Source organism: Leucoraja erinacea, chromosome 19 (genome assembly GCF_028641065.1).
Source record: "Leucoraja erinacea ecotype New England chromosome 19, Leri_hhj_1, whole genome shotgun sequence".
NCBI classification, from domain to species: domain Eukaryota; kingdom Metazoa; phylum Chordata; class Chondrichthyes; order Rajiformes; family Rajidae; genus Leucoraja; species Leucoraja erinaceus.
The window spans coordinates 33559294-33586714 of NC_073395.1; the positions used below are offsets into that span (position 1 = coordinate 33559294).

General features: G+C 44.7%; 1 protein-coding gene across 4 annotated transcripts in view; it reads left to right on the forward strand.

Annotated features, from left to right (window-relative positions):
• msrb3 (methionine sulfoxide reductase B3) overlaps nt 1-11779 on the forward strand; it is a 93926-nt gene extending 82147 nt beyond the window's left edge. For all 4 annotated transcript variants that reach the window (XM_055650791.1, XM_055650792.1, XM_055650790.1 and 1 more), the window contains 2 exons: nt 9152-9249; nt 11014-11779. In XM_055650791.1, coding sequence (XP_055506766.1) covers nt 9152-9249; nt 11014-11169 — 254 coding nt within the window. In that variant the 3' untranslated portion in view covers nt 11170-11779. The remainder of the gene's footprint in view (nt 1-9151; nt 9250-11013) is intronic.
• The last annotated feature ends 15642 nt before the right edge of the window (nt 11780-27421 follow it).

Below are 27421 nucleotides of genomic sequence, written 5' to 3' on the forward strand. Positions count from 1 at the left end.
CACCGAAGATACATGCAAAATGCTGGAGTAACTCAGCGGGACAGGCAGCATCTCTGGAGAGAAGGAATGGGCGACGTTTTGAGTCGAGACCCTTCTTCAGACTAATGTTCCATATTGGCCAATAAGTAAGTTGCTCAGTGGACCTTTCGGGCCGAGACCCTTCTTCAGACTGAGGATCCTACTACAAAAGAAGCAGGCACGGTGCAAGTGATGTCCTCATCAATGATCAGCTGCTCAGATTGTCAAGCACCAGGATAGTTTTGAAGACTGAAAGGCAAACAAAAGATATAGAAGAAATAACCTTCTTCAGCCATCCCGCAGAAAAGCGAAATCTGTTTCTCTCTCCAGTTACCTTCTGAATACCGCCAGCATTTTCTGTTTTTTAAGTTTTGAAGCCCTCAAACTCAATATTATTAAGCTCGTCATGCTCAGTTCTACTGAGCAAAGTATTGCGATGGAAGTGTGGCCTTGCAGCCAAGACATCTTCACTTCATCAATCTAATGTTCTATCTGGTGGAGAGTTCTTGTGGAGATGACGATCACTGTATTGTGTTTCAACCTGTACCAGAGAAGAGTCATGAGTCGTATATGTGAGGGGTCATGTTTGTTTTGTCCAAGAGATAACCATCAAAAATTAAACAGCACAGAGTTGAAGTAACCTTTTCACACATGTTATCAATTGGTTAAGACCAAGATGCCAAACAGTAGAGTTATGGCGAGGCATCTCCAATTGGTGGGATGATACAAATGCTGTTTGTCCAGGTTTTTCACAGAAGCTGTGGTTTGTTGTTCCCTGTGTTTCAATTACTTGGTCAAAGAAAAAGGAAGTTGAGCATCACTGGTTGCACAAAGGTAACACAAGGATGGGCAGAGGCCATGTGCAACAAGGGGAAATATATATATATCAATTAAATGGCAGAACCAACGACAGGTGGAGTTTAATGAGGGATAGTGAGATGACAGCCACACTGAATGCAAGAAAGTTAAATCAATGTATTTTCTCAATTGTGAAAGAGCAGAAGTTACAGGTACAAATTTTTGAGGATGCCCATGAACACAAATGTCTCCAACTAGTGTAACGGGGGATCATTGGTCGGAACTGCAGATGCTGGTTTAAACCAAAGAAAGAGACAAAATGCTGGAGTAATTCAGCGGGACAGGCAGCATCTCTGGATAGAAGGAATGGGTGATGTTTTGGGCTGAAGAAGGGTCTGGACCCTGGCTCGCTGAGTTACTCTAGTATTTTGTGTCTATGATTGATGGTCGGCATGGGCTTGGTCGGCCAAAGGGCCTGTTGCCATGCTGTATCTTTCAATCAATAAAAACATCAGCCCAACTCTAACCTGCGTCACACTATCCTTTGTGGAAACAATCATCCATGATTTTGTTTCGTCTAGACCTGTCTCTTCCAATAAGTTTCGAGTCAGTGTTCATCCTTTGTTTCTAGAAACTTAAGATTACATTAACTCCGCTATCTGTTCCCCAACATGGAGCTAGGCTGAACTACATTGGTTCCTGTTAAGTCATGTCTCATTCTTAAAATTCACACCATTGTTTGAAAATACCTCCATGATCTTACCTCTCCTCCAGTCCTCTAATTGCTCAGATGTCGATGCCGCTTTTAATCCTGCCACCTTCCTCTCCCTCACATTTAGAGACACAAGGAGTTGCAGATACTGGAATTGTGAGCAGAGCACAGTGCAAGAATGACTCAACAGGTCAGGCTGCATCTGTGGAGGCAATGGAGAGGCGACGTTTCAGGTTCGGGGCCCTTCGTAGTCTGAAGAAATCCACAATCCTGCCTATTCATTCCCTCCACAGATGTTGCCCGACCAGCTGAGTTATTCAAACACTTTGCTTGTTCACTAATGTATTCTCTCCACCCGCAGTACCCATAGCTTCAGCTGTGAAGATAAACAAATACTACAATTCAATCCCCACACCTCACCACCATTGCTTCCTCTAAAATCCGCTCTTTCAATTCTACATCTCTTGAGCACATTTTTTGGTCTTCGGCACTAATATTGCCTTACCAGGCTCAGTGTAAAAATGTTATCAATACATCTGGTTGAGCACCTTGGGGCTATATACATGAGTTGTTATTATTATCTGTTAGTAATGGGTCTAACACCTCAATGTCCTGCATAATGCAAAGAAAAACCAGGCGATCATAAACTGTTGCATAATATGAAAAAGTACTGACAGGCAATACCATGACACCACTGCAATCTGGAGTTTTACTGACTTTTGAAGAAAACCTTTAAAAAAAATAACAATCCATATGGAGTAGATCAGCAGTCCATTTTCCTCTATTGGGTCATTTTAAGCATGTAAATTGCTATCATTTAGATTTTATCATCATGGCAAAGTGTTTCTTAGCACTTGCCATAGGTAATTGGGAAACTCATTATAAATATTACATTTGTATTTTCATTGATTTCATATAGAGTATCACTAATGGCACCTTTATGCTGTATTACCGCATGTTTGCATGGTGTTGCTTAACATACTTGGAATGAGTCCTAAACAAAATAATGAGAAGCTCAAAAGGTCACGAGGCTGTCATGGTGAACCACAAGTATTTCAACTGCTTTTGTTGTTGGAGAACAGCAAATTTATTGGCAATTACTAAGCTAGACCTTTGAGGGGAGAAAGTGCTTATGGCTGATTTGTATCTCTTTGTGGTGCACTGTGGTAATGGAAGGTTGTAGATTGTTAGGTGAAGAAAAAATTACAGTGCATGAATTGTAAAAGACACAGCTACTGTTATTAACTGTGCACAGCCTGTGCCAAATGAATGCATAAGCATTGTTAAGGATATAGAAAAAGAAATTGCTAAATAATTTCCGGTGAAGGGAAGCCAAACGGTTGCTGTTTATGTTGTTGCAATACCAAAGAGACAAAATATATTCAGCAGTGTGCTGTTTGCAATTTAACTATTTAAACAAGCCAAATTCATCAACTACACCATTCTCATTGAAGATCTAAATGAAATTATTATGTCAGCCTCATGGAATTCCGATTATTCAGCAGGTAAAGGATTACAATGATCTTTTATGAGCACTTTGCACTTGAAATCTGAGTTGATGTCTAGCCTGTTTAACATTTAATAAATTAAAGCTTTCTTCTTAACCGCTGGCTGAATAATTGCCGCATTGAGTAGTCTGTACCAGGGATACTATGAATGGAGGCATTTCTATGCACTCACCACAAAGTAGCGCTATACTTAGTTTTTCATTTATATATTAATGTCATTATGACCAATTATCCGTTTACAGGAATAAAACCAGAAAATGGTGAAAACAATCAACAAGTCAGGCCGCATCATCAGAAAGATAAATAGACGAAGGGTTTCAGATTTTAAATGTTAAGGGCCTGTCCCACTGTACGAGGTAATTCAAGAGTTCTCCTGAATTTTCTCCTGATTCGAACTCGGAGAATGCCCGTAGCGGGTCCGAAGGAGTTCGTGGACGTCTCGTAGCGGCTCGTGCGAGTAACGGTAGGTACTCGGCAAATCCGGTAAACATGTGACGTTTTTTCAACACTGAAAAATGACCACAAATAAAAAAATACTCCTGATGAAAAAAATTGTTACTTTTTACTCGTACGAGCCGCTACGAAACTTCCACGAACTTCTACGGACATTCTCCGAGTTCGAATCAGGGGAAAACTCAGAAGAACTCTTGAATTACCTCGTACAATGGGACAGGCCCTTTAACCCTGTTTCACTTTCCACAGATACTGCCTGTCCTGCTGAATATTTACAGCATTTTCTGTTTCTCAATTCAGATTTCCAGCATTTTCTATTTAAAAAAAAATCTTTTGTAGGACTTCCACTGCATTCTGCTATGTAAATATTAGTTTAGTTTAGTTTAGTTTAGTTTAGAGATACAGCGCAGAACCAGGCCCTTCAGCCCATCGTGACCAGCGATCCCCCAACACTAGCACTATCCTACACACTAGAGACAGTTTACAATTTTTACCGAAGCCAATTAACCTACAAACCTGTATGTGCTTCAAGTGTGGGAGGAAACCGGAGATCCTAGTGAAAACCCACACTATCTTGGAGAGAACGTTCCCTCTCCTTACAGACAGCACCTGTAGTCAGGATCATACCCATGTTTCTGTCACAGTAAGGCAGCAACTCTACTGCTGTACCACTGTTAAAGAAATCACTGTGACTAATCACTGTTAAAGAAAATGTTTTTAAAATAGAAGTTAAATGACTAAAAACACACACGTATACAGATCGGAGCAAGTTAACTACTTCTAAAGTATCTTAATTAAATTAAGCATTATGTACCATTCTGACAGCGGACAATATTTCCGATTGAGTTTAGTGGGTGCACTGTACCTGTGGCTGGCTAATCTGGTGCAGGTTCAATGGATGGAGTTACCAACCTGGGAATCAGGGAATTTGCAGAGGTCCATACTGCCCTGTTGAACTCCAGGGGCAGGTGCGTGTAAAGGCATTGTCTGCATAGCAGAAAGCCGTACTCTAGCTTCAGTTCTGGGATAACTGAGTTAAGGGCACATCTTTGTCATTCTCAGTAACAGATTTGCCACACTATATACTTTTCAACGTGGCAGCGTTATGAAGACGACTGTAGCTGTTCCTTAAAGCAACATATAAGGTAATAGTAACCAATTCTCAGCGACATGCTTTAGACAAATTAAGAGTGGGCTGCAGAGGACATTCACTGAAATGGTTCCAAGAAGTGAAGGGTTTTGTTTGCAGGGAAACACAACAACATCTGGAGATGCTCTTCCCAGAACATGAACAGTTCAAGATAGGTTTGATAAAAGTGTTGAAAAAATCTCTGAGAATTTCAATCTCATTTGGGAGAAAATGTTTCCAGTTTTGGAAAGAATGGTAGGTGAAGAAGACTCGAAGATGGTCACAAAAAGCTGGAGTAACTCAGCGGGACAGGCAGCATCTCTGGAGAGAAGGAATGGGTGACGTTTCGGGTCGATGTCTGAAGAAGGGTCTCGACCCGAAGAGTCACACATTCCTTCTCTCAAGAGATGCTGCCTGTCCCACTGAGTTACTCCAGCATTTTGTGTCTATCTTCGGTGTAAACCAGCGTCTGCAATTCCTTCTGATGCAGGCGAAGAAGACATGTTAGGTTAATTGGTACTAAAACCACAAACAACGTGAGGATCATGTTGTTGTGATCTGGAATGCAGTGGATAAAGGAGTGGCAGAAACACTTTCAGTAAAGTGGACCAGCCAGGTGCTTGAAAGGAAAAAAACCTTCATGCCAATGGGAAATACCAGCGTCTTGCGACAGAGGGTAATTCCTCTGCTACAAATACACTGGGCCAAATTCCCCCACCCCCAACGCTCCATCATTCCACCTTTCTCCGAGAACCTTACATTAAAATCTGATTTGCCGATCTACAATATCCTGTTGCAACGTGTGATGTCATTATTTGAGCAGTTCGCTGCAGGGGATTCAAAACTTCAGAGCCTGTGTTGGTGCAGTCATCTGACAACTGGAAGGGTTAGAAAAATATGATATTCATGATTAAAAAGGAGTCCTGCGCTGATTGGAGGAGCGCCAGAACGGGCATGTGTTCTTTTCAAAGATGACAGACTCATGTTGCCACAATGAACCGTTTAAAAAAAAGTACAACCACATCACATCCATTGTTCTTAAGAAGTCGGCAAAGGGCCAAGGATTATTAATTTTAAGCAAGTTGCTTACTTAAGCAGTGCAGTGACAACTTTCATTGGAGGTATCGTCTTTAGCAAAGATTTATTGTTTTCTCTTGAACATTGGTGGCTGAGGGGAGAACCTCAAGCCAAGTCAAGAGGGTTTGTTGTCATGTGTCCCAGATAGGACAATGAAATTCTTGCTTGCTGCAGCACGATAGAATATTTTAGGCATAAATGATAGGTAGATGAAATGATAGGTATATATAAGGTGGATAGTCCCAGGTCAGCGGGTTCAATTCCCAGCATCGCCACTCATTTTGGCAAGGACAAGTTGGGCCATAGGGCCTGTTCCCATGTTGTATAGCTGTAATACTCTTATGGTTAGAGAGCATAGTTTTGAGAGGGAGGAGGGACAATATTTACAGTAGGTGTGCAAGTACTTCACACATTCAGTGGTGAGTGTGTGGAACACGCTGCCAGGGACGGCGGTGGAGACAGATACATTACTCACATTTAAGAGGCTTTTTGTATAGGCAGGAGATGGAAGAATATGGATTTTGTGCAGGCAGAGGAGATTAGTTTAACTTGCCATTGAGTTTGGTGCAGAATTGTGGACTAAAGGGCCTGTTCTTCTGCTGTTCTGTTCGAACAAGTTGTTCATTGTTACTATCCACCTTAATCATTGAAATATGGACAGAAGCTCTTCAAATTCTCCTTGTTGCACTGTGGTTGGAAGTATGTCCATTAATATTGGACTGGCATGGTAAACAATATTGGAAAACAACCAACTTTAATACCCCATGGAATTTTGAACATTTCCAAGAGTATTATATTACTGGTATGTATGGATTAGTGTGACAAGGAAATACACACAAGAGGTTCGTGGCCTAATCCGATGTGGGAATGTATTGTGTCCTGCTGATATCCCACCCTCTCACAATAGACAAGATGTGCCGGCTTAAATGAAGCCCAGATTAAGATTTGACTCTGGTTGTGGACACTGACACAGGTGGTTGGAGCAGCCCCTGGCGTTTTCTCCCTTTGTTTTGGGCCACTAACTGATGTACAGAGACATAACATCATAAGTAAAATAAATTGGCCCCTCAGATCTGCACTACTGCTCCATTTTTGGTATTAGCTGATCTTCCACCTCACTATCCACATTCCCTGTACAAAATCCATATCCCTTGATTCCCTAAATATCCAAAGTTACATTACCAACCTCTGGGTAAAGAATGTTCTTCTCATCCCAGACTTGAATAGCTATTCCCTTTTTTTGAAACAGTGATACTTTATTTAGACACTCCAACCAGGTAAAACATTGTCCCTGCATCTATCCTGTCAAGCCCTGTACTAATTTTGTACGTCTCATTAAGATCTCTCACCTCTCACTTTATTAAACTGATGTTAGAATGGACCTAATAAAGCACGCAGAGCTGGAGTAACTCAGCAGGTCAGGCATCATCTCTGAGGAACATGGATATGTGACATGTCGGGTTGGGACCATCCCCATGTCCTCCAGAGATGCTGCCTGACCCATTGAGTTCCTCCAACCCTGTTTTACTCAAGATTCCAGCATATGTGGTCCCTTGTATTGCTCTTAGTTCAGATTCTGTCTTCGTAATCCTTGTTAGATGATTCATTCCATCTCAGGAACCAAGGATTCAGGACGTTTTGTTGTTCTCAGATGATCACAGGTACTTGCTTCCTTACGAAAGTCAATTATTATACTAGCTGCTATAGGTCCAAGTCCCTATATGATTTTAGGAAGGTATATTTTCGCTTATACCTTCCCAATTCCTTCCGTAATTGCATGTTAAGTTCTTGTGTAGGAAAGAACTACAGATGCTGGTTATACACCAAAGATAGACACAAAATGCTAGAGTAACTCAGCAGGACAGGCAGCATCTCTGGAGAGAAGGAATGGGTGACGTTTTGGGTTGAGACCCTTCAATTCTTGGTTCCTCTTACACTTTTCAGTCTTGATCATTAAAGATTCCCTTGCTCCATGTTTTCTATTGAAGTGGATGATCTCACGTTTCACCTATTATTTTCCATTAGCCTGGTTTGTACCCCTTCTGTTGATGTTTCTCTATGCTTTTGAGTCCTCTCTGCATCTTCTTTACATTGCCACACATTTAATATTGCTGGTAGACTTGGATATATCACACTCTGCCCTGTCCTCTAAATCACTGTTAAAGATCGTGAACAACTAAGGCCCCAAGGTCGATCTTGTAGCACCCTCACACGTTATAAACTTCTAACCCCCAAAATACCTGGTTTTAATCTATTACCTGTTTTCAAAAATGTTGATCAATTTCAATTATGTTAGTATTTTATGGCCACACCCAACTTCCCTAATTTAGTTCAATATCCCTTGGAGGCATTTCATTGAAGGTTTTTGGAAAACTCTAAATATACTAGATTTCTGCTCCCCCTTTATCTGTTTAGCAAATTACAAATTCAAAAACATTTTGTCAAAAATTGTCAAACGTGTTTTCCCTTTTGTAATGTCATGTTGATTCTTCCCAATCATTTTATAATTCTTTAAATTCCCTGTAACGACTCAGTAATAGATTCCAGTGTTTTCCTTATTACTGATATTAGATTGATTCATCTCAAGTTCCCCATTTTCTCTGCCCCTCATTCTTAACTAATGGGGTTATGTTTGCCACCTCCCAGTGTTTTGGAGCTATTCTAGAATCTATACAACTTTAGGAGATAAGAACCAGTATCCATTACTTCCATTGGCATCATTTACAGAAGTTTTGGATGCACGTCAGCTGGTCTTAGAGAGTTATTGGTTTATAGTCGCATAACATTTTCCAAAATCATTTTTAACAAATTCTTCAAGATCTACCTAACCGAGACCAGTTCTCCATTTCATTGTTCCGATCCCAGTCTATTAGGCAACTAAATACTCTTGACTATTTAAAAAAAAGTTGGGAACCATCCATTGTTTCTAGCAAGAGTTTTGGAATGAACTCACATGTAACTTTCATTACTAACATTAACAGACTTAATTATAGTGAAGATTGATAGGTTCCTGATTAGCAAGTGTGTCAAAGGTTATGGGGTGAAGGCAGGAGAATGGGGTTGAGAGGGAACAATAGATCGGCTATGATTAAATAGCGGAGCAGACTCGATGGGTGTAATGTAAGTGTGTAATGACAGGCAACTTGAATGCACAGGTGAGCGTGAGACCTGTTATTTTGTTTTGTTACTTTATTGATAATGTTTCTGTATTTTACTTATATTTGCGTTAATAAATAGTTATTTGTGCTCTTTAGCATGTGCTTTCTCCATTCATTGATCCAAATCCTTGAATCCTGCATATATTTTGTTACAGTGGGCTGACTGGCCTAATACTCCTGCTCCCGTGTCTTATACTAAGTCATTGCAGCAGATATTATCCTGTGAATGCAAACCTCCACCAGCACATCGGCTGTGCAGGTATAATCAAGCTATTAATGATAATCTATCACTCCACAGGTTGGCCCGCTTTCTACGATGCGCTGGAATCTGGTACAATAACACTGGTGGATGACTTTTCCCATGGAATGCACAGGATTGAGACAAGCTGCAGCAATGTAAGTTTATTAACAGTGACTTGTATTACATTGATTCTGCTACTCAATGTTATTACTCTGGAACCAGTTTACTTTTTAATCATTTTCAGTTAAGCTGATTCCCAGTGGAGTTAGCAGTGATTACCAATCGTGTTGCCAATCGGATAATTAAGCTGCCATCACATATTCTAGCAGGTCTGACAAAGGGTTCCAGCCCATAATGTCACCTGTCCATTCCCTCCACAGATACTGCCTGACTCAATGAGTTCTTTCAGCTCTTTGTGCTTGGCTCTATTTATAGTCTGTTAATTGTTTCCAGTGCACCAACTATTATTTATGTGGGTCAGAAGATGGAAATGCGGAAAGCATATCTTGAATTACTCTCGGAGTTTATTCACTGGTGGAGCCATAGAGAATAAGAACATCCCAGATCAGGCATCTGGTTTGCGCTCGGTTGACCTCAGTGAGGCTGGCAGTAAGAGAAGTCAGATTTAGCCTCAGTGCCTCTGGTTTAACAATTCCCGATGACCAACAATCCACAGTACATGTGTGAGAGTGGAATTTGACTGGGTTATATTATCACCTTGGCCACAAAACCTTTATTTAAAGATTTGCAATACGGTTTTGATGGTGTACATCGATGAACTTGGACACTTCTGGAGATGCACCTGGCAAGGGTTCAATATTGCAGTCTAAGTGGAGGTTGATACAAAGAACAATGAAAAACATACTTTATTCACAAAGGAATGTACGCGTCTTCAAGACTGCACCTCCAAATCTCCAATAAATTATATAAAAAGCTTGATTTATCTATGCATTTAATACAAGGGATCCATAAAGAGGCTTGATTGTCCAGGAATTGGAACATTTGAGTTCAAATATTTATTAGACTCGAGGATCAGAATATTAAAGCTGATCGAGGAAATCTAGTAATACTAGGAAATAGTGGAATCTTTGCATCCTTGGTAGCAAAGAGAGGATTTAACCTGTGCTTATGCTGGTGTATACTGAAGATAGACACAAAGTGCTGGAGTAACTCAGCGGGTCAGGCAGCATCTCTGGAGGAAAAGGATGGGAGACTCTTTGCCTCGTGACCTCTGAAGACTCAGCATCTGAAGAAGGGTCCTGACCCGAAAACTCAATCAACCTTTTTCTCTCCAGAGATGTTGTCTGACCTGCTGAGTTACTCCAGCACTTTGTGTCTATCAAGAGGGTTTAACTTGTCAGGCTGCTGATGGTCCACACTGCTGACAGGGCCACAGTAGCATAACGCAGTTTAACAACACTGCCATTGTTTTTCACCGACACACAGTCTGATCTCAGCATGCTGCGTGCACGCCATGCTTTGACAGCACCCCCTCCCACGCGCGTACACAAGCAGAATCTTTCAAACGTGACTTTTATTGTTTCCAGTGTCTGCTGACAAAAGGTGATCATTTCAAAGGTGATTTTGTTTAAAACATTCCTGTGGAATTGGTCTGTGGTCTTCGGTATAAAATAATCATTCTTGTTGAAATCTTCTGGAATCTTTAAATGCTGCCCCGGTGGGTGTGCGGGAAGCATAATTAATATTTCTGAATCTGTATCACTTTATCAAGTTGCCGGGAGAGTACTTTTTTAACCGCGGTAAATAGCTGCTATTGATGGGTGAAAGGTTAGATCTGAACGAATATTTAGATGTTATCTCAAGTTTACTACCTTGTGATGAATGATGTCGACTGTAACAGCAATCTAAAATATCCATCTTGTTACAAAAAAGCAATTACTTTTGCTATTTTATTTCAGTGCGGAGCACATCTGGGACACGTCTTTGATGATGGGCCCCGTCCAACTGGTAAACGGTATTGTATAAACTCTGCCTCATTATCCTTTATACCCACGGGCCAGAGCTCCACTGATGAAGGCAGCGTTCCTGCCCCATCTGGCAAGACGGAACTTTAGGCTACAGAAGGCTGATGAATGGGGTTATTACTTCACAAGCCTGGGCACCAACGACAAACATCTTTGTGCATTTAAAGTAATAAAATAACAAGTTATTTAAATACACACAAGTAAAAGCTCTACTGCATAAAACATTGAACTTACTTAGCGTGGATAAGAGAATCCTTGTAATTTTTTCTCTCATAGGATGTAGATTGTAGCGGAGCAAGTCAGTGTGGTTGGGTTTTGTAAACTGTGGGAGTGCTACCAAGTAGCATAGAAAATCCATTGTACTCTCCCAGAGTAGCATAGCCTGGCACAGGGCAGTCAGGAAAAGCAAGGCATTAGCAGTTTCCTCATAATGTAATTTGGAGACTGCCAGGAATGCTTCACAATGAAATGCAATGGCAGGAGAAAGAAAAGTTCAAGCACAGGTCATAATGTCCTGAGCAGACAAAATCAGGACAGCTGCTGCATGTTTGAAATCTATGTATTTTACTCCACTCTGAAAAATTATTTTGTTGAAATGGACATGTAAATTGCACATTTTCCTTTTTCTTTCACTACGAACTTGTTTGTAAAAAAAATATATATTGCCGAATAAAAAAAATTACTGATTTAGTCCTTAAAATGTGTGTGTGTGTGTGTGTCTTGCTGGCTGACCACAGGTCATTTGGTTCACAGCTGGAGTATGTCAAGAGCAGCTCGGTGTACCTGGTCCCATTACTGACAGTCTGCATTTTGTATATAGTACTTCCAGCACTTTATCTCAAGCAGTCTCCTGAATCAGGGGTCAAAGCAGTGGAGCATGCTCAGATTCCCTGCATACACTCATTCCTGGGAAAATATTTGAGGGGTTTGAAATCTAATCAAGAGGAGGCAGACATTTATAGAAGGCTTCAACCTTCACCTTTACAAACTCTCCACCTTCAGCATGTGCTTGTGAGCACATAAAATCTAATCAATAGATGTGCATTTAGGAGGATGGGAGTAATTTCACTGGAATTTAAGAGGGTTTTGAAGATTTTCATGAAGAATTTGTCATCCTGTAGTGTAATGATTCTTCTGGAATGCTCTGAAGGATCAGTGACTACAAAATAAACCTTTGTAGTAATTTATTGAAGTTGTCTTAGATTCATAGATCATCCCATTAAAAATGCTGCAATGCATTCCACGGTTTTGCCAATTAAAAAAAAAAACGTTCTTCTAGAAATTCCTAGATTTCTTAAATGAACAGACTCTGAGTTTTATATCTGATCTAATTCAAGAAGTACGTTATCGTGTATTTTGCAAAAATTTGAAAGATCAATTAAAGTATAGCATTAAAGAATTCATTTAAGTAAAGCATTTGAGAAACACCCCTATCAACCTTTCTTCTACTGTATCCTGATAACCAATACACCCTGACTTAGCGATAAAAGAAAATGTTACCCATATTTCTTGGAGAATATTCTCTTCAGTTAGTTAGGAGTGTCTAATTGGATATTTTAGCGTTATCGTTTATTCACTACTACCCAAACAAAACAATGTGTTTCATGTGCAAATTGCCCTTTTCCTATCTTTGCTAGTTGCCTCACGCCAGACAAAGGCATATGCATGCCATTTGTCAGTGGAACAATGTTTGCAGGTACTTCAATTTAAAAGAAACATTGCCTGGTCTGCAGCCAACTCTTCACAGGCTTGGCATTGCCAAGGCCTGTCAAGATCAAAAGTACCAGGTTATGAATGGGGATAACAGGAATGTTAGCTGAACAACCATGTGTAATTTTCTTAAAGTGACTGATGACCAGTTTGTTTTGGTAGAGATTTATCCCCATTCCCCTACAAAAGCAGCAAGCTATTGTGCGATTTATCACAGTGGCAACATTTCTGAAGGCTTAAGAATTACAAATCACATTTATTTTACCTTACATGCTCTCTCATAGTGCCAAGATCTATGTGAATATTAAAGGATTCTAACTGATCGACACATTTACATCAAAATATTGATTTTCAGGTGGCTGTCGTGCTGCCTATTTTACAGCAGTCCACCTTCTCCCCAATGTAACAAGTCCCAGGAGGCACAAGATATTGCAGATGCTGGAATCTGTAACATACAAAGTGAGTGGCCGGAGGAACTCAGTAGATCAGGCAGCATCTGACTTTCCCTCCACAGACGCTACCTGACATCTGAAGAAGGGTTTCGGCCCGAAACGTCGCCTATTTTCTTCGCTCCATAGATGCTGGTGCATCCGCTGAGTTTCTCCAGCAATTTTGTGTACCTTCGATCTTCCAGCATCTGCAGTTCCTTCTTGAACACCTGACCACTGTGTTCCTCCAGCTGCTCTCCTGTTTTTCCAAGTGCGATTTTCCCCAGGATTTGGAGCTAAAGGTGCCAGCTGTTGAGCTGTATGCATTCCACTGCAATAATTGTCGAGCATGCATTTGCCATTTTGAAACAGGACTTCAACAACCGGGACAGAGCTCAAGTCTCAACACAATCAAGGTTCAATGATCTTTGATGGATCTAATAGCAGGTGCGCTGCATGCTGCAAAACTTTGTCCTGCAAAGAAGTCTTGTCACAAATCATCGGAGTTTTTGAACAGTGTAACTTGGAGAAACGGTGAAAGAAAAAACAACGCTAGTTGCAAGCCTCAACCTATTGGGTTAAAAATACGATGATTATAGCTTAGCATTTTCCCCAAGCCTTCCCCAAATATGCTTTTATTCAACAAATTTTCCCCCCTACAATCAATCTGAAGAGCCTGTCCATGTTCTCCAGGGATGAAGTGCCAGACCTGCTGAGTTACTCCAGCACTTTATGCCCTTTTGTGCATTAACCAGCATCTGCAGTTCTTTGTTTCTACCTCGAAAATTCTCTTCACACAACAATTCAGTGCAGTTAGGGATTTTGTATAGAATGCCTTGCATTGCACTCAATGGAAAGGACAATGCCTCTTCCATCATGGTTGTTCCGTGACTTGAGCAGCAATGCTTTGATGGAGCTATGTGAGCTCATTTGGAAATATTTGATAGACCTGCTATAATCTGGTGCTTACCCCTGACTCCCAGTGACACTGTGAGCTGATGCCAACCTACCTGTGAAATCTCATCTTTTCCAACCACCCACCAGTTCTGCAGCCTTTGAGGCATCCACAGTTCAATGGTTTGGTGGAAGTGAAACTCAGAGGCCAATTTCGACACCTAGGCATAGTATTGCTCTCTTTTCCTGATACAAAACCACTTTCTGTACATTATGGGAAGGGTTGCTTTTACACACTCGAGGTCACCAGGCTAATCAGCTCCAGCTCTGCTTTATAGAGCCTTCCCTTGGGCAACTGGAACATCTGCCTGTTTTAGGCAACAGATCTCTTAATTTCATTCAATCTTCCACTTGCACTTCGCCTCTGTTTGCAATTTTGCGTCACATATAGATGGAGTGAACTTAACCCCTTAAACATGTGGCCTTGTCAAATATGAGCAAACAAAACATTTGCCAAGAGTGTGGTGTGGTTGAAACAGAAAGCACTGGTGCCCTTATGGGATGCTTGATGGTCACATGGAGAGGAAGAAAAGAGAGGGATAGGGGGACAAGATGGCAAGGGATGATTAGAATGGGAATGTAGATAAAAATGCTGGAGAAACTCAGCAGGTGAGGCAGCATCTATGGAGCGAAGGAAGTAGGTAACTTTTTGGGTCGAAACCCTTCTTCAGACTGATGTGAGGGGGGAGGGGTGCATGAAGAAGAAAGGATGAGGAGGAGGCAGTGGGCTGAGGGAGAGTTGAGGGGGAGGAGACTACCTGAATTTAGAGGTCAATGTTCATACCGCTGGGGTGCAAACTGCCCAAGCGAAATATGAGGTGCTGCTCCTCCAATTTACGGTGGTCCTCACTCTGGCCATGGAGGAGGCCCAGGACAGAAAGGTCGGATTCAGAATGGGAGGGGGAGTTGAAGTGCTGAGCCACCAGGAGATCAGGTTGGTTAATGCGAACTGAGCGGAGGTGTTGGGCGAAGTGATCGCCAAGTCTACGCTTGGTCTCACCGATGTAGAGCAGCTGACACCTAGAGCAGCGGATGCAATAGATGAGGTTGGAGGAGGTGCAGGTGAACCTCTGCCGCACCTGGAAAGACTTCTTGGGTCCTTGAATTGAGTCAAGGGGGGAGGTAAAGCGACAAGTGTAGCATTTCTTGCGGTTGCAAGGGAAAGTGCCCGGAGAGGGGGTGATTCAGGTGGGAAGGGAAGAATTGACCAGGGAGTTATGGAGGGAGTGGTCTCTGTGGAAAGCAGACAGGGAAAGATGGGAAGATGTGGCAAGTGGTGGGATCACGTTGGAGGTGGCTAAATGTTGGAGGATTATTTGTTGTATGTGACGGCTGGTGGGGTGGAAGGTGAGGACAAGGGGGACTCTGCCTTTGTTACGAGTGGGGGGGTGGGGAGTGAGAGCAGTCACGGGGTATAGAAGAGACCCTGGTGAGAGCCTCATCTATAGTAGAAGAGGAAAACCCCCGTTCCCTGAAGAATGAGGACATCTCCGATGCTGTGGTGTGGAACACCTCATCCTGGGAGCAGATGCGGCTAGACAGAGGAATTGGGAGTAGGGGATGGAATGGGAATATTGGCATTGAGTATAAGTACAATGAGCCAAATGGTAAGTCATTATTTTTCTGCAGGTGTCTGGGTTATGTTGCCATGAAGCAGATAATCTTGCTGCATTTTGATGCAATATGAGGAATATAGAAACGTAGAAAATAGGTGCAGGAGTAGGCCATTCGGCCCCTTGAGCCAGCACCGCCATTCAATATGATCATGGCTGATCTTCCAAAATCAGTACCCTGTTCCTGCTTTTTTCCCGTATCCCTGATTCCGTTAGCCCTAAGAGCTAAATCTAACTGAGAATGGATCAATAAGGGTCAAGGTGTCACAATGCAAGTCCTGACACAGTTCTTTCAGTCTATGAACATTCTGTAGGTGGGCTGTTCCTCATGGTTGTAAGCTCTGAGGCCCATCCATCAGTCAGACCAGTGTCCGAGCCTTCCAGTCTGGTGATCAGTTAACCGGTGAGATTAAAATAAGACTAACATTCAAAATAGTTCAACTCCCTTCACTCACTTGACAGGATCTACCGATTGTACATTTTTCACAAGGAAAATGGCTTCTCATGTTTTGTAGTCTCAGCACATAACCTCAGCAGGATGTGAAAATATGCGAGACAAAGTTTGTTGTCAGTCCTATCAGGTGCAGTCTGTGAGATGGGTTGCCGGAGGGTATTGGTGTGTAGCTGTGTTGAAGCTGTGCATCAACTTCATTATGGGTCCATTAAATCCCCAGCTGCTCAATGTCACTGCACAGTGTGACAACAATCCCAACAGCACTCCTGCTCATGACAGAGGAGATCCCCGTTTCCATAAATCAGAGTCGCTGAATGCTCCATGAAACTTGTGCAGGTAGAGAGGTTACTAACTGCATCATGGCCTGGTTGGATAATTCAAATGCCCATGAATGTAGGCGGCTGCAGAAAGAGCCGATCATCGCTGTCACCATCACAGTTATTGACCTCCCACCGTCGAAGGGATCTACAGGAAATGCTGCCTCATAAAAGCAGCTAATATAATGTAAGGCCCACACCACCCACTGAGAACCAAGACCTCCACATTCAAGGACAGTTTCTTCCCAACATTCATCAAGCTCTTGAAACACACTGAATCATAGCTGTACGACAATCCACCACCCCCCCACACCCCCACCCCCATCCCATCCCCATCCCCCACCCCATCCCCACCCACATCCCCACTACATCCCCACCACACACCCCCACTACACCCCCACTACACACCCCACCACCCACCACCCCCCCCACACCCCACTACATCCCCCCACACTCCCACTACATCCCCACTACATCCCCACACATCCCACTACATCCCCCCACACATCCCACTACATCCCCCCCCCACCACTCCCCCCCACCACATACCCCCCCCCACTACATCCCCCCACCACATCCCCCCCCTCCCCACTACAACCCCCCCACCCCCCCACTACCCCCCCCCACACATCCCCACTACACCCCACTACACCCCCCCCCCCCCCCCCCCCCACTACACACCCCCACCCCACCCCCCCCACATCCCCCACCACATCCCCACTACACATCCCACCACATCCCCACTACATCCCCACCCCACACATCCCCCCCCCACTACACCCCCCCACCACCCCCCCCACCACACCCCCACTACACTCCCACTACACCCCCACCACACCCCCACTACATCCCCACTACATCCCCCCACATCCCCACTACCCCCCCACACCCCCACCACATCCCCACCACATCCCCACCACAATGCTACCCCACAGCAAAATCTACAATGGATTTTCTATTGGTTGCAAAACATACTTTGTTTTGCACCATAATGGTCCAGTCACCTTGTATTGTTGACTATTCAATATTTATTTGTTGTGTTATTGCTTTAATGTACCTGTAAAATTATGGCAAATAAGAATGTTATCGTTGTTTTCCCAGTGTGTATAATAACACCCTGAGCTCTTATCTGCATAGGGAGCAGTACTCTGGCAGTCAACTCCGGGTCCATTACCAATGTAAGAAATTATTTGCCAAGCCAGCAGGTAAAAAAAAGGTTTTCACTGACAATAATACCCCAATACCAATACTGGGACATGAGCTACATGCCATGATTTCCAGTACTTGTGACAATGCTCAGATACAGCCCTCTATAAAAGCAGGACTATGAAGTCTGGGATAGCAGGGCTGCCAACATTGGGTGAGAGTTGAGAGTGAGAAATTGCGAGAGACCAAGCCCGAGGGAGCATAGCGACCGGGGGGGGGGGGGGGGGAACAACTTTGGTACGGAACATTTGCATTTTTCAGCTTGAAATTGTGCAATATGGTGCATACTGCAGCGAGTGTTTTAACTTACACTTGAATACAATATATATGCTTTAAATTGGAGCGTTTTTGAAAGGGGGGAGGCTGTGCGATCACTGATCATTGGCCTTGGGGGTACCCGGTGAGGGAGTGGAGCAACCGAGTGGGGAGAGGGTGTGGAAGAAGGGTGTCCCCCCTCCCAGGATGGGAACTTTTTGAAATTTGATGTACAGATGCACAACCTTTTATCCGAAGATCCAAATAACAAAAACCTCCGAATAGCGACATTTTTTCGGTCCTTGAAGAAAGGTCCTTGAAAACGTTCACCGAGGGCGGCCCGCAGAGGTGACAGCGGAACCACCGGTCGGTCCTCGAAGAAAGGGGAACTAAATCCCCATTCATAAAAGAGAAGGTGAGAGTATATTGCGCGGGAGGGTTAATAATTGACAATATGCTGCTACCTGCCCGCTGAGTTAAAAAGTTCCCACGGTAGACACGATACACAGTGTATCGTGAGTCTTGCGTGCAGGCAGCAGCAGATTGTCGCTCCCTTAAGTTTCACCCCACCTACACCACTCTGCTTCCCGGCCATGTGTGTGACCCCTTCCCTCCCCTCTCCAGCTCCCCGCTCATTGCACCGGCGCGGGGGCTTTGTACTGTCTTCACGTCGGCGATGGCAGCAGGCCAGTGCAGTCACCGGAGACTTCAGGACCAATTGGACGTCGACCACCAGGCCCACCGCAAGCACAGAGATACCAGAGACCCACAGCCAACAGCAGCCCAGCCCCGCTCCAACTACAGAGGAACCTGGGTTGCGGATGTCGTAGGGGCCCATCGGGGAGCGGGTTCCTGTTGGTCCTGACGTCTCCGACCACCTGCTATCCTCCGGGAACTGTACCGCCCTTGCAGAAGAGTGGGGTTGTTTGCAGTTGCAGAGGGAGGGGGCAAGGGCGGTACAGTTCCCAGTCTCAGCTCCAGTCCAGGGGGGTGGCCGGAGACGTCAGGACCAACGGGACAGCGACCCCCAGGCCCACTGCAAACACGGAGATCCCAGAGACCCACAGCCAGCAGCAACTGCAGCCTAGCCCCACTCCAACTCCAGAGGAACACGTAGGGGCAGAAGCTGATGGTGCGCAAGGTGTTCTTGGGGTGGGCGCAACTCGGGCTGTGGGCAAACTGCCACTTGTCCCCGTAGCGGCCCATCGGGGAGCGGATTCCTCTGGAGTTGGAGGGGGAGGGGGGTATTGTGCTGTTTGATCGCCCCCTACTATCCCAGGGACAGGGAGACACAGCGGCTTTTTAGACTGGTGGGCAATCACTTCCAAAGTTCTGCCCACACAGTCAGTATACCTCTCCTACACTGCATTTCATACAAACATTTATTCTGCAAGAAAAAACTACATTGAAGACAAACTCGTGACCGAGTAACTACCGGGATCAAGGCGCAAACTCGCGACCTTGCGGGTATGAGCTGAGCACTCTACCACTGAGCCAGCCATTAAAATCTACAGTAAAAAATTTCCATTCCGAAGACCGACAAATTCTGAATTACGAAAAGTGTCTGGTCCCAAGGCTTTCGGATAAAAGGTTGTGCACCTGTATTAAAATCATGTTTTAGTGCACTGTAGAAGTATGATTTCAATGTTTTTTGTATGAAGTATTTTTAAGTGGTAACTTTTTAAGGGGTAACTTTATCCACACAAAGGGTGATGGGTGTATGGAACAAGCTGCCAGAGGAGGTAGTTGAGGCAGGGACCATCCCAACATTTAAGACAAGGTTAGACTGATACATGGATAGGACAGGTTTGGAGGTATGGACCAAAAGCAGGTGGCGTAGCTGGGACATGTTGGCGGGTGTGGGCAAGTTGCACCGAAGGGCCTGTTTTCACACTGTATCACTCTATGACTACATTATACCTCCACCATGCATGAATGTTTCAAAATCAAGTGATCGAGTTTTATTGCCATATACTCAAGCATAGAAACATAGAAAATAGGTGCAGGAATAGGCCATCGGCCCTTCGAGCCAGCACTGCCATTCAATATGATCATGGCTATTCATCTAAAATCAGTACCTCTTTCCTGTTTTTTCCCCATATCTCTTGATGTTGTTAGCCCCAAGAACTAAATATAACTCTCTCTTGAAAACATCCAGTGAATTGGCCTGCACTGCCTTCTGTGGCAGAGAATTCCTCAGATTCACAACTCTCTGCATGAAGAAAGTTTGTCCTCATCTCAGTCCCAACTGTTCCCCCCCTTTATTCTTAAACTGTGACCCATGGTTCTGAACGCCCCCAACATCGGGAACATTTCCCCTGCAGTTACAGTAAGTGAAAATCTAGCAGGCAAGCAGGATGCTTTAACCAACCACCCCCATTTGACGTCCACTACCTTCCACCGATTCTACCCAGTGCTTGGTACTTACTTCCAGCAGCCACTGGTTGTCCTCCAGGATGCACTGAGCCGCAGCCTGATCCATGCCAGTCACCTGGGCGAATTCAGCACAGAGACTCTCTCTCTCTCTCCCCTCTCTTCTGCTCTCTCTTCTCTCAACTCCCCTCTCTCTCTCCCTCTATCTCTCCACTCCCCCTCTCTCTCTCTCTCCCTCTCTCTCTCTCTCCCCTCTCCCTCTCTCTCCCCCTCCCTCTCTCCCCCTCTCTCTCCCCCCCCCCTCTCTCCCCCCCCCCCTCCGTCTCTCTCCCCTCTCCCTCCTCTCTCTCTCCCTCTCACCCTCCATCTCTCCCTCCCTCTGCTGCCCCCCATCTCCGTCCCTCCCTTTCCCCTTCCTCTTTCCCTCTCCCCTCTCCCCCTCTCTCTCCCTATCTCTCTCTCTCTCCCTATTTCTCACCTCTCTCTCTCTCTCTCTCGCTCCTCTCTCTCTCTTCCCCCCTCTCTCTCTCTCTCTCTCTCCTCCTCTCTCTCCCCCATATCTCCCTCTCACCTCACTCCCCCCCCTGGCTCTCTCTCCCCTCTCTCTTTCTCCTCTGTCTCTATCTCCTCTTTCCCTTTGCCTCCCCATCTCTCTCTTTCCCCCTCTCCCCCTCTCTCTTTTACCACCCCTCTCACTTCCCCCTCTCCTCTCTCCATTCTCTCCTACCTCTCTCCTCCTTCTCCATCCCTCTCTCTCTTCCCTCTCTCTTTACTCTTCCCCCCCCCCCTCCCCCCCACCTTCTCCTCCCCTCTCTCTCTCCCCCCCTCTCTGTTCCCCTCCTCTCTCTCTCCTCTCTCCCTCTCTTCCCCTTCTCTCCCCTCCTCTCCCTTCTCCCCTCCTCTCTCTCTCCCCCCCCCCTGTCTCCCTGTCTCCTTCCCCTCTCTCTCTCCATCTCCCTTTGAGAGTCTGTCCCTTCGGCACAGAGACTCTTGCGGCAGCGGCGCGACGCTTCCGACGGCTCCGCGGCCCGGGACACTCGCACTGTCCGGAGAGCTCCATGGCCAGAGCTGCAGCGAGCGACTCGCAGCGCCGCAAACACTCGCCAGTCCCGGCTCCCCGCATCTGTTCCCGCCGCTGGTTCTGCTCCCATCCCTCCCGCAGCCCCGGCTCTCCAACACCAGCGGACCATGCAGTTTATCCGAGTTTTATCCATGCCCTCCATGGCTTTTGTCTGACCCGTTTTATTCCTTCAGCATTTTGTGTTAATTGAAAGACTAATCTTGGTTCATCGGGATATTTTATATGGATGAAGAAAAGAACAAGAACACCTGGAGATGGAGAGAAAATTACAAACTCTTGTGTAGGAAGGAACTGTAGATGCTGGTTTACACCGAAGATAGATGGATAGACAAAATACTGGGGTAACTCAACGGGACAGACAGCATCTCTGGTGATGGGTGACGTTTCGGGTCGAGACCCTTCTTCAGACTGGAAAAATAAGTTCTTGATGGAAGAAAGCCTTTGACTGGAAATTTTAATTCTCTCTCTCTCTGCATTTATACTGTAACATTTTCTGAATTCATATGATATTTCCAGCAAATTAAACGCTTCTGTAATCATGCATAAATCAACGACCTTTGCAGTTACAACCTTCCACTTCAACTGTCTATTGTCCCCATCGGCTTGAGGGAAACCTCCATCTTTCTAGTCCCCCCCCCAAAAAGTAAAGTGACTTGTCAATGAGTATCATCTACTAACTCTAACTGCAACCATTAAACAAATGGTAATGGCCCATATCTGCTCCAGCCTTTCAGACAATCTAGACACCTTGCAATTTGAGTATTAGAAAAATAGGTCTGCAGAAGATGCCATCCCTCCTCTGGATCATCGCCTTGACAAGACGAACATCTATGTCAGGTTGCAGGTGGGTCGGATGGTCAAAAAGGCTTTTGGCACTTTGTCCTTCTTCAGCCAGAGTATTGAGTGTCGAAGTTGGGAGGTCATGTTGGAGTTGTATAAGAAGTTGGTGAGGCCACATTTAGATAATTGTGGTCAGTTCTGGGCACCATATTAGAGGGAAGATGTTGTCAAGGTGGAAAGGGTACAGTAACAATGTACCAGGATGTTGCCAGGACTAGAGGGTCTGAGCTATAGGGAGAGGTTTAGGCTGGGACTATATTCCTTGGAGCGCAGGAGGATGAGGGGTGATCTTATAGAGGTGTATAAGATCATGAGAGGAATAAGCCGGGTAGATGCACAGAGTGTCTTGCCCAGAGTAGGTGAATCAAGGAGCAGAGGACATAGGTTTAAAGTGAAGGAGAAAAGATTTAGTAGGAATCTGAGGCGTAGTTTTTTCACACAAAGGGTGGTGGGTGTATGGAACAAGCTGCCAGAGGAGGTAGTTGAGACTGGGACTATCCCAACATTTAAGAAACAGTTAGAAATGTACATGGATAAGACGGGTTTGGAGGGATACGGACCAAATGCGGGCAGGTGAGACTAGTGCAGTTGGGACATGTTGGCCATTGTGGCCAAGAAGGGCCTGTTTCCACACTGCATCACTCTATGAGTCTATGACTCTATGATTGCAGCTCAGCCTTTGACAACACAATACCAAATAATTCTTGGACCTTGACCAAGGTGCTTAAATCTGCAACTGGCTTCTGGACTATTTGATGACAGACCTCAGTCAGTTCGAATTGAATGTACAGTAACATTTCCTCCACCCTGACCCTCCCCACCGGTGCTCCTCGGGATTATGTGCTCTGCCCCCTGCTCAACTCCCTGCACGCCCGCAACCGAGTGGCCAAGTATAACGCCAACTCCATCTTTACGTTCACCAATTATACACTATGGTCTGATGGATCAACAAAAGTGATGCAATGGAATACAGGAAAATGATCGGGAACCTTGTGTCTTAAATTAGATTAGATTAAATACTTTTTATTGTTACAAGTGACAAGTCACTATGAGATCACTATCTCCATCGCAGGTGACAGACTACTGACAAACATCTACTCTGAAGAAGGGTTTCGGCCCGAAACATTGCCTATTTCCTTTGCTCCATAGATTCTGCTGCACCCGCTGAGTTTTTCCAGCACTTTTGTCTACCTTAGATTTTCCAGCATCTGCAGTTTCCTTCATAAACATCTAATATAAACCCACTGACTCCCATGGCTATCTGCACTACTCTTCTTCCCACCCTGCTTCCAGTAAGGACTCCATCCCCTACTCCCAATTCCTCCATCTACGCCGCATCTGCACCCAGGATGAGGTGTTCCAAACCAGGGCATCGGAGATGTCCTCATTCTTTAGGGAACGGGGGTTCCCCTCTTCTACTATAGATGAGGTTCTCACCAGGGTCTCTTCTATACCCCATAACTCTGCTCTCACACCTCATCCCTCCACTCGTAACAAGGGCAGAGTCCCCCTTGTCCTCACCTTCCACCCTACCAGCCGTCACATACAACAAATAATGACATTTGATATTTTCGCCACCTCCAATTGGATCCCATCACCGGCCACATCTTCCCATCTCCTCCCCTGTCTGCTTTCCACAGAGACCGCTCCCTCCGTAACTCCCTGGTCAATTTGTCCCTTCCCACCCAAACCACCCCCTTTCCTGGCACTTTCCCTTGCAACCGCAGGAAATGCTACACTTATCGCTTTACCTCCCCCCTTGACTACATTCAAGGACCCAAGCAGTCTTTCCAGTTGCAGCAAAGGTTCACCTGCACCTCCTCCAACCCCATCTATTGCATCCACTGCTCTAGATGTCAGCTGCCCTACATTGGTGAGACTAAGCCTAGGCTGGCGATCGCTTCGCCCAACACCTCCACTCGGTTCACAATAACCAACCTGATCTCCCAGTGGCTCAGCACTTCAACTCCCCCTCCCATTCCAAATCCGACCTTTCTGTCCTGGGCCTTCTCCATGGCCAGAGAGAGGACCACCGTAAATTGGAGGAGCAGCACCTCATATTTCGCCTGGGTAGTTTACACCCCTGCAGTATGAACATTGACTTCTCCAATTTCAGGTAGTCCTTGCTTTCTCCTTCTTTCCCCTCCCCTTCCCAGCTCTCCCACAGCCTACTGTCTCCGCCTATTCCTTCCTTCTTCCTGCCTCCCCCCCCCACCTCCTATCCCCACATCAGTCTGAAGAAGGGTCTCGGCCCCAAAACGCTGCTTATTTCCTTCGCTCCATAGATGCTGCCTCACCCGATGAGTTTCTCCAGCATTTTTGTCTACCTGCCACTATGAGATGCTTTGTTTTGCATACCTAGGCATATTAGTATTGCTGCCAGAATAGCAATTTTGTCCTTAATGTTTGCAAGATAAAAGTGTTGGTTGTTGATCTAAGGAAGCGAGGTGTGAAAACAACCCTGTTCTCTTCAATGGATCTGCCGAAGAGATGGCTGACAGCTTCAAGTTCCTAGACATTTATATCACCAGCAAGCTAACCTGGTCACTTCACACTGATGCGGTGATCAAGAAAGTGCTTCAGTGTATTCATCTCCTTGGGTGTCTGAGGAAATTTGGCATGTCCATGGGGAATCTCTCAAACTTCTCCAGATTCACTATAGAAAATATTATATAAGAAGGAACTGCAGATGCTGGTTCAAACCGAAGATAGACACAGTACAGCTGGAGTAACTCAGCGGGACAGGCAGCATCTCCGGAGAGAAGGAATGGATGACATTTTGGGTCGAGACCCTTTTTCAGAAAATATTGCGATTAGTGTTCAGTCTGGTTTCTGCTCTGCTCTTGACCTCCTGAACCTGCAGAGAGTGGTGAACATTGCCCAGTCTATCTCAGGCACATCAGTTCCTTCCATCCATTCCATCTTCTAGGTGCATTGCATTGGGAAGTTTGGACGCAGGGTCAGGGATGCCTCCCACCTTGGTCATTCCCTTTTCCCTTTTCTACCTTCTGCAGGAAGATACAGGATCTTGCAACCCCTGATGCCCAGACAAACAGTAGCTTCTTCCCCACCGCTTGCAGTCTCCTGAACAATCACCTCTTTTGTACTCCCTTCTAGGAGATGTTGCCATGCACCCCAACTCTTTCCTCGACATTATTCTGCCCTTGCACTTCAATATATTTTTGCACTACTCAGATTGCACAACAATCTTTGCATAATTTATTCATTATTCCGCTGGTTTGCATTTGTCATGCAGATTATGTATCTTGTGTACTCTGTGAGATTCATGCGAACAATGAATTTCATTGCACACTGTTGTATATGACAATAAACTAATCTAATCTAATTAATTCTATTGAATGGATGTTTTTGGTATGACCTGCGTGGTTTTTCCCCAGGAGTTCCGGTTTCCTCCCACACGACAGAGACGTACAGGTGTGTCGGCTAATTGGCTTTGTAAAATTGTAAAAATTGTTCCAAGTGTGTGTAGGATAGTGTTAGTGTTCGGGGATCGCTGGTTGGCGCAGGCTCGGTGGGCCGAAGGGCATGTTTCCGCACTGTATCTCTAAACTAAACTAAACTAAACTAATTTCAATTATATTATAGAAACTTCAAAGCCCAATTATAATAATTTCAAGTCAACCCTGGTTTTCAACAAGGTCTCTTCAGATTATGGGGAAAAGGCAGGAAAATTCGATTAGTGGGAGAGATAGTTAAGCCACGATTGGTGGAGTAGACTTGATGGGCCGAATGGCCTAATTCTGCTCCTAACACTTATGATCTTAAGATCTTCAGATCTTCAGAAATTGCTCTTGAAAACCAGTTATATCTTCATTTCCAGTGTTAAAATGTTCAAACAGTCTGATCATGTTGGTTCACATGCCTTTTGTTCCACATTGTTCTTATTTCAATGCATTAACTGACCTAGACTCACGTGGGGTTTCTTGATAGCTCAGATAATTAAGGTGGCATGTGGATGATCATTTAGTACTAGGAAGGTGCAAAGTTTGCCCAACCTTAGATCAGAAAATGATAAATATACTGCAATTGCTTTAACAACCTGCCAGGGTTTCACTCCTGATTGCTGTTCAGTCATTTCTGCTGAAACTGCATGTGTGAATGATTACAGGATTACTTTCAGCGGTGATATTTGTTGCAGTTAAATATTCTGGTGAGACATTGTGCGTGCATGTGAAGACTGACCAGATGGTACCTGCAAAACCAAGGACAAATGAAATCCCTTCAGTCGGGGACGAGGGGACTTGGGATTTAAAAAACCCAACTATACCCTTCAATATAAATTCACCAAGCCTATTACGCAGAGAAGCAATACCATGCTTTTATTATCTTAGCCCTTAATACTAGGTTGGCACGGTGGTGCAGTAGTAGAGTTGCTGCCTTACAGCGCCAAAACCCGGGTTCAATCCTGACCACGGGTAATTGGCTGTAGGGAGTTTGTACTTTCTCCCCGTGACCTTTGTGGGTTTTCTGAGGGATCCTCAGTCTCCTCCCACACACCAAAAAGGCGAACAGGTTTGTTGTTTAATTGGCTTGGTATGAATGTAAAATTGTCTCTAGCGTGTGTACGGTAATGTGCAGGGATCGCCGGTCAGTGCAAACTCGACGGGCCGAAGGGCCTGTTTCAGCGCCATATCTCTAAACTAAAAGCAAAACTACTTCTGATATATGCACCAATGAATGTGATCTGCACTAACTACGGACTTAAATCTAGATCTTTAGGGAGTACATTCACCAGTTAGCCTTTCACCCCACACCACACAGTGTAGAAATCAGAGGAAAACTCATACAGTTGCTTCTCACTAATCCCTGAACCAAATCCCGCTCTTGCAAAATGAACATGTACAACATCAAAGACTCTATTTAATTCAATAATCAAACAACTTGTTGATGAACTACATTTGATTTGAGATGTCGTTTAGCAGGTGACATTCTGTTTAGTAGCTTCCAGTTCTGCTGCTGCCCCTATTTATGCCCCATTAGATTCAGATTCAGATTCAGATTCAATTTAATTGTCATTGCTGTCCTTATTTATGCCCCATTAACTTCTCCATTCTCCTATCATGAAAGCTTTTACACCTTTTAGGTCAGCA